Source organism: Strongylocentrotus purpuratus, unplaced genomic scaffold (assembly GCF_000002235.5).
Source record: "Strongylocentrotus purpuratus isolate Spur 01 unplaced genomic scaffold, Spur_5.0 spur5_scaffold_13, whole genome shotgun sequence".
NCBI lineage: Eukaryota > Metazoa > Echinodermata > Echinoidea > Camarodonta > Strongylocentrotidae > Strongylocentrotus > Strongylocentrotus purpuratus.
The window spans coordinates 829241-844903 of record NW_022145598.1 but is presented as its reverse complement, the minus strand read 5'-3'; the positions used below and the strand labels follow the sequence as shown (position 1 = coordinate 844903).

Genomic DNA, 15663 nt, shown 5'->3' with positions numbered 1-15663 from the left:
ATGGTACAAATTGGGAAAAAACTGATCTGATCGATTCCTTAATTCTCCCAACTATATTATTCTACTTCTATTCTGCTACTTATCAAAGCCTGTTCAGCATCAAGACAAGGACAATTTAATTACATTTTAGGTGAATGTAAATCTTCACAAACCAATAAAATGGCTCTACATTCCATTCCAAACAGTTAAGTGTTGACAGATTTTTATAGCCTGTTTTATGTATTTTTCTCATGGAAAATGGTTGGGAAAATTCAAAAATGGTTGGGAGAATTTACTGTTAATCACTGTTAGAGGGTGCCTCACATCGACGCCTTCAAAGAAAACCATAGATATCTTTGTGGTTTGAGAATTTGTTCAGGATTTTTTTGCATGTCAGAGGGTTAGTATAGTAGAAGGAATATAGTAAATAACATTTTATACAAAAATTAAGCAATTTTTTTTTATCAACCTTCAACAATGTTACCGAGTCACTTTAAGAAACATTGCACTTGCTAGATATCTTACATACAAGCTAAGTAAGAGAGTGTATATGCTAAAACAAGCAAACATTCGACCTTCTCATTTACGTCCTATCCGAAGGAGTCCTTGTAATTGTGCCTATTAGGGTCCTACCGCATCGACCTAAGAGTCCTCCACTTAGTTTTGAACCCGAAACCATGATCAATAGGCCGCTTCCCTATACCACTGAGTCAGAGTCACCTCGCCTTTAGCGAAATTTATAAGTAAAGTATTTTTAGCGACTTTTTTTTACGTTGAAGGTTGTGTGATGGTATACCATTAATCATTGTGTATACTGTAGGTGCGGCCTAAATGCATAGAATCGTGTTCATATTATAGTTATAATATCAAACAATTGTATCAAGCTAACAATATATTAGTAAAAGTTATTTCGTAATATACGATACTTGTAGTTTGTGTGCATTAGCGCAAAGTTTACATTTTCTTGAAAAAAAAATGCCTTTAGACTAAAAGTGTAACATTTAAGTTTTACATTTGAATATAATTTCCAATTATATCTGTTTATGCAGACAATTATGATGTATAGCATGGACGTCAGTACAAAACAAATAATACATCAGGCTTAATATTCAGCATAATTCATGTATGGTATCTTTACATTGCATGAAGTGACATTGCATGCTGTGAAAAAATCTACTGCATTTCATCATCATCTTCTTTGTCTCGTTATCATCACGATCAAGATCATTATTACCATTATAATCATCTCCAACATTATCGACATCATTATCACCTTACCATATTTGATTATGCTCGCTACCATTGCCATCAACATTCTAGTCGTAATCATCACCACCATCATCATTATCACCAACATCGCCAACATCATCCTCTTCATCATGATCATCGTCGTCGACTCGTCGTTATCAATAATTTTGCAGATCGTATTCTTATAATTATATTCTCACCCTCGATGCTGAACGATTTCAGCTACATGTATGATCATATACATTGATCATTATAAAAAGCTAGCGACCAACAGACTATGTGGAAAAGACTACAAGCAGCACCACATAGATCGTAATAAAACAATTCATTATAAAGCATGCTAAGATAATCATCAACATTAACATCATAAGCCATAATGATTGCCCTTTATTACGATCATTATCACATGTTAAAAAAGATAGAAAATTCTCATTCTTGTTATTTCTAATTCAAAAAAATAAATATTCATACGCAGTACAACCATGAAATCACGAGTCTCAAATACATTTCTAAGTTTGTAGACAATTTACATGTTGATTTTCATACATAACATGTCAATTTTCTGGTTGAAAAACATCTAAGCACATTGTGCACATTTGTGTTCGTGATATATTCGAATGAAATAGAAAACGTTAAATACATGTGCGTAAAAAGGGAGAGATGCCTTGAATCTCTTTGGTACTTTTTGTTGGTATACACGTACATAAAGTGATGGTATATGGATGTTTCTCAGAGCAATATAGGGGCGCCATGATAACTCATCCTGGTCAATTCATGCTTATCTCAATATCATATACTTCCAAACGACATTAAACTGCCCCTCCCCCTCTAAAAAAAAGGTGGGAAAAGATATATATAATTATATATACATGTATCTATGAATGTATGTATATACACATGTATACAGTATAAATAAATAAATTACAATCAAAAACGATAAACGGTTAAAGGGAAAGTCCACCCTGAAATTAAGTTAGTTTTAATAAGAGTAGAAAAATGAGAGAAACAAGTCAGTGAAAGTTTGAGCAAATTCCGATTAAAAATAAGGAAGTTAGGATTTTTGAAGTTGTGATCAATCAAACACAAATTGGCAACTCTATGACGTATCATGCGAGCTCAACTTCCATTTGCTCAGTACTAAAAAAATCTAAAATTTTCATTTTCCCTCAAGAAAAATTTCAACCATACATGCACCCTAAATATAATAATTGCAAATATGTTTCTATACTCCCCCTGCAAGGAACAAATATATATTCCGTCATCAATAACGAAGAAAACATGATTTTATGGAATATTATGCACAAAGCAAATGAAGGAGAGCTCGTATAATAAGTCACAGAGTTGCCAATTTGTATTTGATTGATCACAACTTCAATAATTCATAACTTTCTTATTTTCATTCATAATTTGTTCAAACTTTGACTCACCTGATTTTCTTATTATTCTGCCTCTATCGAAACAAAATTATTTTTGGGGTGGACTTTCCCTTTAAAAGAATTGTAACGGCAGTCACTGCCAATAACAGTGCACTGGTGAAAGTCATCGATGCTTCTTGACTATTGATTTTTCTGGAACATTACACGGTGGTGAAAGAGAGAAGGCTCGTGGAAATCTTAAAGTATTTTCTTCTAGGCGTATCTCCGACATACGTTTCGACAATTCATTCAATTATTTATTTCGTAAAAGATTATGGTTAGGTTTCGGTTTACGTTTAGTGCGGTAATTGTGTTTTGGGTTATGTGTAGTGTTAAGTGTAGTGTTAAGCATAGTGTTATGCATATTGTTATGTGTAGTGTTGTGTGAAGTGTTGTTATCGAACACGGAGTTATTATCGCTGGAGCATAATGTGTAGTGTTATTGAACACGTAGTTATTATCGCTGGAGCATATGGTTTAGAGGCATAATGCTTCAGTCCATTTAGTTGTATCGATAGTTGTTCCTTGGAGACTACATCCGGCTCCTCTAATGTGGGGTAGGTAAACAGGTTCATGTCTTACAAAGAGTTGATATCAATCGAAACTTATTTGCGGTTGATATCAATCGCAACTATGTATATAAGAGATATTAGACTGCACGCTTGCGATTGATTGGAGGACGTACGATTGATTTGGATCGATCGTAACTCTTTATAAGACGGGCCCAGATGTTAGTAAAAAAGTTTCCTATTGCCTTCTAATGACGTAAAAGATGTTAAGGATTGCCAGCCGTTGACGAACTTTCCTATTTCTTTCTAATATCGTAGAATCTGTTAGGGTCGCCAGCCGTTAACGTACGTTCCTATTGCTTTCTAATGTCGTGGAATCTGTTAAGGTCGCCAGCCGTTGACGAACGTTCCTATTTCTCTCTAATGTCGTAGAATCTGTTAAGGTCGCCAGCCGTTGACGAACTTTCCGATTGCTTTCTAATGACGTAGAATATGTTAGGGTCGCCAGCCGTTGACGAACTTTCCTATTGCCTTCTAATGATGTAGAATCCTTTAGGGTCGCCAGCCGTTGACGAACTTGATGACTTTGATGGCGTGGAACTGTGACATCTGGAACTCCGTCCGAAGGATCTCCTCAGACATAGACTGGAGGAGCTCACCGTTCATCTGCACCGATCTCAGGTTCTCGATGATGTCTTCACGGATGTTCAGAAGCCCAAGTGCCTTGGCGATCTGGTCGCAGCTCAGGGTAGCAATATCAACAGGAATGTCTTTGATTGACTTGATACCGTTGCGCGGAAGGCTGGCGGACTTTTTTGGGATAAATCGTTTCGGTACGGTTGGAGGCGTCGGTGTCTATCAAAGAAAATAAAAAAATAAATACATATCAATTTTTACTTGACTTCATGTATTTTTGAATCAGCCTAAGTAATTTCATTTATTAAAATCCTTAGGTGGATTCATCTCTGATATTAACTGGCCTGATTGTCTCCCTCACGACTTGATTATTCTGTACAATGTAAAGGGATTGGACTTTGCTTTTGAATATGTAAGCGAGATGTTTTTGTTGAACATGATACAGACTGACATGACTTTATATTACTGATAGCATAAAGTAGGCCTAAATAAGAAGGTGCATGCCATGGCCGTAGCCCATTAATTTGTTATAATATGACACACTTTCTTAGTTATTACAGATTTTGTGAAAGACAGACATTTACTCACATTTCTTCCGACTCTTTCCGATATGTAAGATCGAGCGTCATCGTATCCCATTTGTGGGTGCTCGTAATCATCGTCATCGTCAGCATCGTCGCTAGATTCTGGTGAAGTCACGTGCCACGTAGTGGATACATCAGGTGGTCTTGGTAGGGCCCCATCACGTGACTTCGTAAGGGAGAGTAGCATGCTGTCTAGTGGTGAAGGCCTAGGTGAGATGTTGGCGACGGGGATTTGTCCACAGGGGTTCGGCGTCTTAGGCCTACCGCGGTTTGGAGCGAAGTAGCTTCGACGACCTTTAGATGTTACAAATGGTTTTGAGGACGTACGAGGAGGAGTTGGAGGAACGCTCTGTTTGCCGTCGTTGTCTAGGGGAGAACAAAACCAAGTCACGAGGAAAATCAGTTACGGCATTAATTTCAATTTGCGAAACATCTATACGTATTTCATTCCGTCTTTTAACGTTTAACAGTCTTTAACAAAATACAATGTTCAGTAGTGTGTACAAAATCTGGAGTATATTTCCGAAGGATTGTCATATGATAATGGGAAAACAAATGAAGAAGGGAAATACGATTCCAGGTACGATTTCATAAAGCAAAGACCTTGAGGTGGGTACGTGTTACAGATTTCAAACCATCTTCTACCTACCTCCATCATGATGAAGCAAGTTCTCCATGGACAAGGCACGGTCTGTTGAGCGCCGAGGCGGAGCATCCCGACCCTCGTCTAGGATGTTCCCGCTACTAGACGGGCGAGGTCGTCTGGATGTCGGCGTCGGTTCTGAGAATGTATAGTCGGTGATCGACGGCACTTCGGATCGCTGCTCGGGAATCGGAAGTGGTGGTAATTCTCGATTGGCAGCCGCGTGGTTCCGAAGAGTGTGTGGAGAGCACGATTGAGAACGTCCTAACGTACTACTCCCTACCCGTGTTGCCGGACGTTTGTAAGGTAATGTTGGAAAGAAATTGCCGTTCATATTCGGTTTCAACGTTTTAAGACTGTCCTGGAAACAGTGGTCTTTGAGAAAGAGAGAGAGAGAGAGGGAGATGTAATTAATTTTTAGGCATTTAGAAGTTGACTACTTCTGTGGGTTTCCAAACTGATTCATTAACTATATGTGATCAAAAGCATTTTTGTACAAGAAATGCCCCTAGTTTAAAGCCAAACAATAAACATTAAAAACGATTTTAACTGAGAATCATTATTAATTCATCACTGACTATGTTTCAGATGGAATCATACAACATTTAATTGTTAACATTGTTTCTATATTTTTCAAAACCAAATCTCCTTAGTCAATATCTTTCATAAATCTAGTCCCTATGTTCTATATCCTCTCATCACAACCCATGCCTGGACATGCCGGTTGAAGTATATGCACAATAGCGCATGAGACAACGAAATCTATAAACTCTTATTTTATATTAAGCTTGTTAAGCCTTGGTTAATGGTACAGTATCTGCATCGAAGATGTTGATATAATTATTAGAAGAGGAAATATCACCACTTACTTTCTGGCGCTGATACAGTCGACGATAAACTGGTAACACTATCAATAGATGTTATTGATGCCGCCGACTTCATTGAGGTGGCGGAGTCCAGAGAAGCTGCCGAAGCCGATGTCATCGATGCCAGCGACGACAAGGAAGCGAGTGAGGGCGACCTCTCTGGGAGAGGCGGAGGAAAGTCAGCGACGGGGAATCTGGCGTAATTCGACAGATCGTCTTCGCGAGATAGCGATGGTAGCGGCGGTGACCCTGCGGGGAGTGGTGGTGGTGGTGGTGGTAATACGACGTCATCATAACATTCATCAATTGTTTCTCGAGGAGGAGGAAGTGGTGGGGGTATGTCATCGATCGGCTGCACTTCGGGAATCGCTGCGACGGTTTCCGACTCATCCCGAGCAGCTTCGATCACCTTACTTTGTCGAGCGCGCATTTCAAGTAACATCGAAGACATCTTGTTGTCAGCAAATAACTTGTGTCCGGCTAACGATTTCCGATATGAAAGACCAGGGGCTGCCGAAGCAGCAGGGGGTGTCGACCCAATCTTCATTGAAGGACCTAGAGTATGAGTGGTGTTCTGTGGAAGTCCTCTCGCATGTGTTGGGGTCGACTCGGTTCGGTCGAGTGTTTTATGACGAAGTGACGAGCGGTTTGGAATAGGAGGCGGTGCATCGCGAGGAAGCGAGTCAGAACAACGACTTCCGAGAGTCTTTCTTCCCTGGAAGTTTCCTAATGGAATTTAAAATTTGAAGAAAAAAAAAAACATTCGGGTTAAGCATTTAAACGTTCCATTACATAATAATTGAATAACATCTTCTATTATATTTCGTTTTGCCTAAAACAAAATTCATATCGGCCTAAAGTTGTAAGTACGGCATAGAAAATAATAATCGTTTTTATAATGACTGACAATAATGGTCTTATAAGAAGAAAAAGAAAAAAAGAAGATGATGACGCAGGGGCGGCCGAGCGACTTCCAAAGTGGGTGGGGGAGGGGCACCGGGTAAAAAGGGCACCTACAAACGAAAATCTTAGAGCGAAAATATTCTTATAAAGAGGAAAATACAACCGTGATGGGGTTATAAGCATAATCTCATAACGAAAGAAAGGGGCACTTCGTACAGAGGAAAAAGGGCACTTGTCTTAGTAAAACTAAAAGAGGCACCTCTCATATGTGAATAGGGCAATATTATCAGAGGTGAAAGGGGCGGTTTTAGGACACCATACCCCCTGGACATCCTTCCCCCGGATAACCACCCCAATCAACTACCCCCTCGGACAACCACCCTCTAGGACGACTACCCCCGGATAACTACCGTCGGACAACTAACCCTACGACAACTACCCCTACGACAACCATCTTCGAGGACAACTACCTACTGGACAACTTTCCTGGGGGTAGTTGTTTGGGGGGTAGTTGTTTGGGGGTTAGTTGTCAGGTATGTGTTTTTGTTAATATTGATTAAGCAGTGGCCATAGTATTATGATATTTCACCTGCCGTGCCCGGTGTGTCCAACTCTTCGTCTTCGAAACGATGCCCAGCGTACTCCTCATGGTCCTCAACAATGTAAATATCATCATCAGCACTGTTCTTTGGTACTTGGTAGTATGATGTGGTATCTGTCATAACCTGACGAAGCCGCCCGAAGTTAGACGGGAATATGCCTAGGGCTGATGGTGCTCTGAGAATGGTGTAGTCGGTGCTAGACTACAAAGGTAAACATTACAGGTACGTAAAATTGATTAGTAATTTATAAGACTGGGGTCGTCGAGTAAACGATATTTGCATACCGATTAGGTACTCCAGCACAATATTCAATGATATTGTATTTTTCATGTATGTGGTATTGTTGTTGGTATCACAATCACTTTTAACTTCTATATGAATGATATATGCGTACAGTGGGGGTTTCTTTGTTCATCAATTTATCAACAGCATAATGGAGAATAGTGAAAACTGTTTCATAATATTGCTTAGGTATTGAGGTAAATTAATCATTTACACAAACTCCAATTGCTTAACACTAACACTTAACACATGTTTAGGATACGGCAGTGAAAACAATTCAACGATTCATATTGATAAACTACCATTATAATACGGCTACAAGTTTATACTATATACATTATTATCTTACAGGAGGCATTAGAGATTTATAATTATGTGCACTCCACGAGTCGATTTTGGGCCAAAGGTGCAGGGCTTCTAGGTTTGTATTATTCCATCATACCTTTCTTTTTTTATATAGAGGATCAATAGATAATGTCCGGAAATTTTTGCTCTTTAACCCGTATTTATACTCAGAATAAATTATAATTATGACTTTTTTAAATATCGCGTTTATCTTTTCATTTCCTGCGAAACGTTTTTTTGTCTCAAAATAATCCTACACAAATGAATTAGATGACGTCACTTACCTCATCCTCCTGTGATTGGCTGTCATCCACTAGCCCCTCCCCTCTCAGTAGATTCTCACATCTCTCCCTCTCTGTTAGTAAAATGGAACAGTGATGTGGAATATTCAAGAATGTTTTTGAGAAATCACTAGATTGACAAACCCTACGAGACTACAACCTATGTGATAAAAGTTTTCTACATTTCGGCATGTATTTATTTGCTTTGTTGGTCCCGTGGATCCTTTGGAATTGAATAAAACCCTGTAGTATATAATGAATGTCTTTGTTTTGCCGTTCTCTTCGGTAGTCGGTCTGACCCAGAATTCCATAGCGTTTCATTGTGAAAGTCGATAGCCATCATGCGACCAGTACAATACATAGATCGGACTTTTCTTGTTTCCTTCTGATAATATCAGAAAGTTGATTGATTTAGAATCCTGATTGTACATTTATTGTAAACGAACTTTCATAATAAGACATGACAATATTCTAGTCATCCAGGAAGTATCAATCAATTCATGTACAGAAATATCCCCTCTTCACCATTATCTCAAAATAATGTGTTGTTTATTCGCTGTAGCGAAACCATTAACGAGACACTGCCATCAATTAAAGACACAATAACTGCGCTCACGATTGAAGCACATTTCTCAATCCCTCCTGCAATGGACAAATGGTACTTGAGATGAGAGGGAAGGTTTCACACTTTTCCAGCATATATAACAAAAACCATGCTCCTCCAGCATAACGAAACGGAAACTAATTTATTACAAATAACATATTTATCTCAATTGTCCATTTATAGGGCAATCAATTCTTAAAAGCAAACTAGTCTAAAAGAAAGTCGAAAATCGGAGAAGCTGACTGGTAACAGTTTGAACGAAATTGGACATAAAGTAATAAAAGCGGCTATGAATAGACTAAATGTATGGGAACATCAAATTGGCTGAATCAGTAATGCCATTATGACGAAGTGCCGCACAACTTTCTTATATCTTCCAACACACAACATGACACAACCTTTCAAAAATCAATGACACGGGAGTTTCTTTTCTTTTTAGAGAATATTTAATTATATGCTATATATCCACAGTACATTTTGAGAAGTGCCCAAAAGGTGAAGGCGCCTTAGAGAAAGGAAGAAATTAATTTGTTTTTTGTTGACGACAAACGGGAGATTTATCCGCGACTATACGTCGCAATCCAGTAACAAAATTGCCTATATGAGATTTTCAAATGGCTTTAGTGATTTCAAATTTCAAACACTATCAACTTTCTTAGTTTTTATCCTATTTATTTCAAACTTTTACCTTTCCGTTTCTCCTTTTCTTCCAACTTCACAAGGAAGCTGACTTCTACCCAATAGTATATACGCTCGGATATCACTATTCCGCTACTCCACAGCAGTGATATTATGTTATCTTATCTCTCACCTGCATTTTTCTGTATTGCACTAAGAGGCTCGTACGGGTCCTCTTCTTCTATTTCAGGGATGTGCTCAGAAATAGCATCGTGGTCAGCCACGGCTCCTATAGGTAATAGAGAAGAGAATGAACAGAAAATACAAACAGGGATAATGCCTTTGGTTAACCAACGAGTTATGAGAACACAACCCAATTGAACCCATTAGTTAACTCATAGTGACACATATTACTGATTATATCATGAACGGTACATTTCCCTTGTTCAATCGACTGGATATACATGTATGAGATGGGGTTTCTAAGCAGTAATCATACAGACATGCAGGCGCGTACGCAGGGGGGGGGGGGGGGGGGGGGGGGGGGGGGGGGGGGGGGTTTGGGGGGTTAAACCCCCCCCCCTTTGGAAATTTTTTGTGTGTAAACCCCCTAAAAAAAACCTAAAACCCCCCCCCCCCCTTTTGGATTTTTTTTTTTTTTAATTATTAAAAAAAAAAAAAAAAAAAAAAAAAATTATTCCCATGGCCGACCTAAAAAAGGTGACCTTACCCCCCCCCCCAACGGAGCAAAATGTCAAATTTCCAAATTTCGAGACCAAAAAAAAAAAAAAAAAGTGTCCTCTTACCCCCCCCCCCCCCCCCCCCCCCCCCCCCCCCCCTGAGGTTGGGGGTTCTTGACATTATATATTAAGCAAATAAGGAGAGCAACATAATCATTGTTTTCTCAATTAGGAAGAAAACACAGGCAGTTAGATAATATAAGGTCCATCTATATAGCACAACTACTATATGAATATACTATTCTGCGCCTTATACAAGGTATCACATAATACTACCTCGGCTCTAGCTGGGCTGCCATAATAATGCGCTAAAGCATTCAGTGAATTTCTTCCTACCAGGTAATAATTTACTTCACCTGGGTGGAGAGTGGCAAGAGTATATTAATGTTTTGACAAAGGACATGAGTGTCGCTGTGGGACTCGAACCGCGAACCATGTGACCCACAGTCAAGTGACGTATCCGCTAAACTACGACATATCAGAACATATTAACTTTCAATGATTTATTTTTTAAATTATATATCTACACCACACTGACCCAAATGTTCTATAAATTCATGTTCATGCAACGTTCTCCAACACGCTACCCTGTGTGTTGTCATAACTTTAAAAGAAGGGCGGGGGGGGGGGGGTGTAAATCAGGGTCGGTAGGGACTTTAAGAGGTAAATGGGAAAGAGCAACAATGCAGATAATTCTTGGATAAAGTTTAAAAAAAATAAGGGGTGCAGATTTTAAAGGCGACCTTTTTATGAGGGAGCACATCTTTCCGTGGTGTACTTTGTTGTGAGCACTGTACGAGTGGGGTTTAAAACAAAATTGACGGGGGTGGGGGCGGTTCCTTAATCCGCCCCTGATTCGTTATACCTTCTTCAGACAGTACATCAAGGTCAATGTAGTGATGACAAGAAGATCGGTGATTAGATTTCTCATCTAGACCAGGCGGACGGGACGGTGCTAATCAAACAAAACAGACAGTGAAGTATGAAATTACTACATTAATAATGATTATTAGCAACTGCGAGAAACAAAGGACGTGCACGCGTATTCACTGAGCTCTGTGTTATAAATAATAATAATAATAATAATATTTAGCTTTTATATAGCGCTTATCACAAATGTCTCTAAGCGCTTTAAAAATATATTATTACAGAAACTTAAAACGTGTAACACTTTTACATTAAAAAAAAAATCGTTGCGCTTTTGCCACGTCATAATCTGAACGATCGAGCCTTTACGAAACGGGCAACTCATAAAATGACATGTCGGTCTCTTCGCATTTCGGTCTACTGGGTTGTTCTATTCTTTCATTTGAAGGTCAACCCTTCTACCGTGTGAGTCAAAAAAAGTTTACACCTAGAAAATTGCTAATTATTTTAAAAATCATTGGTACCATTTTTGTGTGGTATGTGTTCACGCTTGGATGAACAGGAGGCATTGTTTGCGAGAGTGCAAAAATTGACTTGCGCCAAAGTGATGCCTACAGTATGTAGGCCTATAATGTTGGGATTAGCGGAGTGAGAGAATGAATTGAATGTATCAAATGAAATGCATTGCCTATGTTTTTTGCAAAGGGCAAAGTCACACACACCCACACACACGCGCACAAATTCGTTCGTTGATATTTGATATGTGTGGCATGATTAATTTTGTTAGGGATGTTATTTATATCTGCAAAGACCGAATTAATATCCAAATCCAATTGTTTTATTCAAACATCACATAAGCAACTTTGGCGCAAGTCGATTTTTGCACTCTCGCAAACAATGTCTCCTGTTCAACGAAGCGTGAACACATTCTACACAAAAATGGTACCAAATGATTTGGGATAAAACACTCTTTCACAAGACATATAACAATTTAATGTTCATCGATGATTTTTTTTTTTTTAATAATTAGCAATTTTCTAGGTGTAAACTTTTTTTTGACTCACACTGTATAAGTGAAATAGAAGAAGAATCCTTGTTTTGTTTAAACAGTTCATGGTATAGTTCAGGAGTCTAGATGCTTATATCATAATTGCGCTTAACTTTAGTGCCTGCTTATTGTTTTATTATCAACTATTTTACTACATTCTAACTATATTTCATAATTCAGTTTTATTAATGATACACTTCGATGGTTTACTATTCTATTTCCTACATCTAACATGAAATGCTTTCTGTTAATGGAGTTAATTTTTTTTTTAATTATTGTTTTTTCTCAATTGTCCTCAGGAGTCGTCTCTTGTTCACAACGGGAAAAGACCATGAAGACGACGGCAATCTGTTTTGAAATACAGATGAACATTCACCCCCCCCCTTACCCGGATGACGAGGATACACCCCCTACCTCGTAACGGTATATTTTTCAATCTAGTCGTCATAGTTCTTCGTTAGGCTATGCAAAAAGCCTATAATAGTGATAAAATGAAGAAAATTAGGTTCTAATTGCTTTTGATATCGTGCCGAAACACCCATGACTGACAACCCGTTATCGTGGTCCCTTATTCTTTATTCCTGAACCCGTATTTTTTAAGTAAACCGACTGCCACACATTTGATTGAAGTGGTTTATTGATTAAACAAATACAAATAAACTAGCAGCCAATATAGAAACAAATTTAATTTATAAAATATAATCAAATACAATACATTGACAATGATATGACATCCCCCCCAAAGAAAACCAACAAAGTTCGTCGTTCTTTCAATATCTTATGCAATGTCACACGTTGCAGCAACATCAAAAATATTCAAAGGATATCCGATCATTATAAAGGAAACAAAACTGAGAGTTAAATCTATTTGTTAAGTGAAGGAAATAAAAGTCTGAGAAAATACGTAACAGAAGCAGAAATTTGACATTTCCTGTCGTTGATCATGTATGTAAGATGAGATTTGGGACAAGAATGATATATCAGTTTAGACTTCCTATTGAAAGTATAAAATAATTATGAATGAGACAATACGCTAAAAATGTACGCTAAAGGATTCACGGAAACTGAGAGAAAACATTTCTTTTTCCTTTTACGTGAGCACATTTTTGAACCGCCTCTATTATTTTGAAAGTAGACGTTTGCATTTGAGATCAAACTTAGATCAAAATCTAAAATAAAATTAGAATAGACGAACCAAAATCAGAATTTTAATTAAAGGTCAAGCCGACTATTGAGCAAAATGATGAATTGACTGATCAAAAAAAATCTATTGAGCTTGATTAGGCATTAAGCCTGAGAGAAAATAAGTTTCCTTTTGCCCAAATTCATTTTAAGAATAAATGACAAATAGTGGCGGAGTCATGATAACTTGTCCTATAATCGAATGCCTTAGAACGGGAAATTTCAACAAAAAAAAGGAGAAAGATAAAGGGAAAAAACAGACAACGTGAGTTGGAATAAGAGTGAGAGAGAGAAAGAGAGAGAGAAAGGTAGAGAAAGGAGAGAGAAGAGAGAGAGAGAGAGGGAGGGGGGGAGGGGGGGGGGGGAGAGAGAGAGAGAGAGAGAGAGAGAGAGATGGAGAAAGAGAGGGAAAGCTTTTTAATCCACAATTACGTTGGCTGAAATTGAGCTATAGGGAATTGGTTTAGTGCGACCGGTCCACTCAACCACCCAACCGGCCCTCATATTCCGCTCCTGATTAGTTGTAATGTTAGACTCGGGACTAAATTTTCTGAATAGTACTAGAGCTGAGTAGTTAATTATAGTAACGAACATTCATCGGGGTGACTTTTTATTCTGCGGTAACTAAATCTAATGAATTTTGTTGACTTGACAGAGCAATGCCAGGTGAATACAATAACAGGATTATCTTTGCACTTAACCTGGGAGGCAAGAACTGAGTGACCTTTGAAATTGCCTGACTTGTTTTGACCGTAAAAAGCCTTTTGACAACTCTGTAAAATAAAAGAAGAATCTTTTAGTGAACAATACACTATGTTGATGAATAAAATAAATGGTTAACTCGTTGAATACCAGTCGATATGGTTTCATTTTTCCCCGGTGGATTTTTGTTGGGGTAACAATTATTTGTATCACTTACCAATGGAGTGTATCTGGGATTGGGGGCATATGTAATTTTGTTTAGCATTGTGAGCGTCTGTAAAAGGGCGTCTGACTGGAATGCTTTCAGGGATGTGGAGAAGGTGCACATAATAGTGCATGCAGGAAAGTCTGAATCCGATGACCGGGTAATACTACATCAGGGGCGGATCTAGCTTTTTGCTAAGGGGGGGGGTTGACCAAAATAATGACGATGCGGAGCATCGTCCACGAGCCGCGAAGCGGCGAACCGATTTTTTTTGGGTGTTTATTTGAACCCCGTAAGTGATGTTTTCCTGGCATCTATTAACACAATGGAGACCATAAAAAGCAGTGCATGATAACGTCTTTTTAAATCAAGTAACAGTTAAATACACAGTTATATCCAGAGTTATCATGTGTTTGGTTAAGTTACCTGATGAGTTAAATATCTTCTCACAATATTTGCACTTGAAAGGGTTTCTCTCCAGCGTGCGTTCTTTTTTCTTTCTTTCTTTTTTTCTTTTTTTTCCTTTTTTTTTTTTTTTTTTGGGGGGGGCCGCCCAAGGGGGGGGGGGTTGCAACCCCCCCAACCCCCCCTGGATCCGCCACTGTACATGTGTAGCACATCTGTAAGTCACATCTATACATCTTAGATGTATAGACGCCATTTAAATCCAGAATATTAACATTAACATTATTCAATGCACCCATCGAATAACGCTAACGGAAAGGAAGAAAGTAATTTAGGGCCCCAATCCAACATTTTATAACTGGGGTGCCGCAAGCCATCCTCAGGGGTGCCGCGAGAAAAATGTAATGGAACAATGTCAATTTCGTGAAAAAAATCTCAGAAACTAATTTCAAAGATAAAAAAACGTATTTTAATTCCTCGCTCGCAACATGATGATTTCAGACAGCAAAGTGTCCGGATACTTCCATATATGGGCAACGAGGTTCCTAAATATCCTTATGGTCTTATCCTTATGGTTTAATCATAATTTATAAAATAGCCACAGATCGATGAACATAATTTTTTTTTACCAGGGGGGGGGGGGTGTTTCATCATCTTTAATTAATTTCGATTAAAAAAAAAAATTAAAAAAAAAAGGCTTGATGGAACACCACCAGGGCCTCCCCCACCCCTCCACCAATCACCGACCATACGCTACGCCACTGTTCAGAACATACACCACCCTCTCTCTTTGATGTCAAAACACAGAATACAGTCATGTGTTGAATAGCAACATAACTTTGAGATATAGTCGTATTCAATTTACCTCGTACTGGTGTGCCATACACTTTTGGTTGGAGTTGTAAATACGGTACCGCAACCGCCATTGGCGATCCATACTCGTTCAAATAGATGTCCTGCAATGTAAAACTAAATTTTATGTCGATTTTGACAATATAT

General features: G+C 38.4%; 1 protein-coding gene across 1 annotated transcript; it reads right to left on the bottom strand.

Annotated features, from left to right (window-relative positions):
* Positions 1-2702: 2702 nt before the first annotated feature.
* LOC574949 (SH3 domain-containing protein C23A1.17) lies at positions 2703-15639 on the bottom strand. Its single transcript, XM_030982672.1, has 9 exons — positions 15530-15639; positions 11121-11210; positions 9709-9804; positions 8297-8367; positions 7373-7586; positions 5884-6606; positions 5021-5389; positions 4376-4737; positions 2703-4006 (listed from the first exon to the last, which is right to left on the bottom strand). The coding sequence occupies exons 1-9, from the start codon at positions 15588-15590 to the stop codon at positions 3704-3706; spliced, it is 2289 nt and encodes a 762-aa protein (XP_030838532.1). The 5' UTR covers positions 15591-15639; the 3' UTR covers positions 2703-3703.
* Positions 15640-15663: the final 24 nt, after the last annotated feature.

Excerpts from the sequence above, each read along its gene's own strand:
- LOC574949 (XM_030982672.1), bottom strand. The coding sequence starts at position 15,590 with ATGGCGGTTGCGGTACCGTATTTACAACTCCAACCAAAAGTGTATGGC. Across the intron at positions 7,587-8,296 it reads GCCAATCACAGGAGGATGAG|TCTAGCACCGACTACACCAT; the intron begins GTAAGTGACGTC and ends TTACCTTTGTAG. Across the intron at positions 6,607-7,372 it reads GGACACACCGGGCACGGCAG|GAAACTTCCAGGGAAGAAAG; the intron begins GTGAAATATCAT and ends AAATTCCATTAG.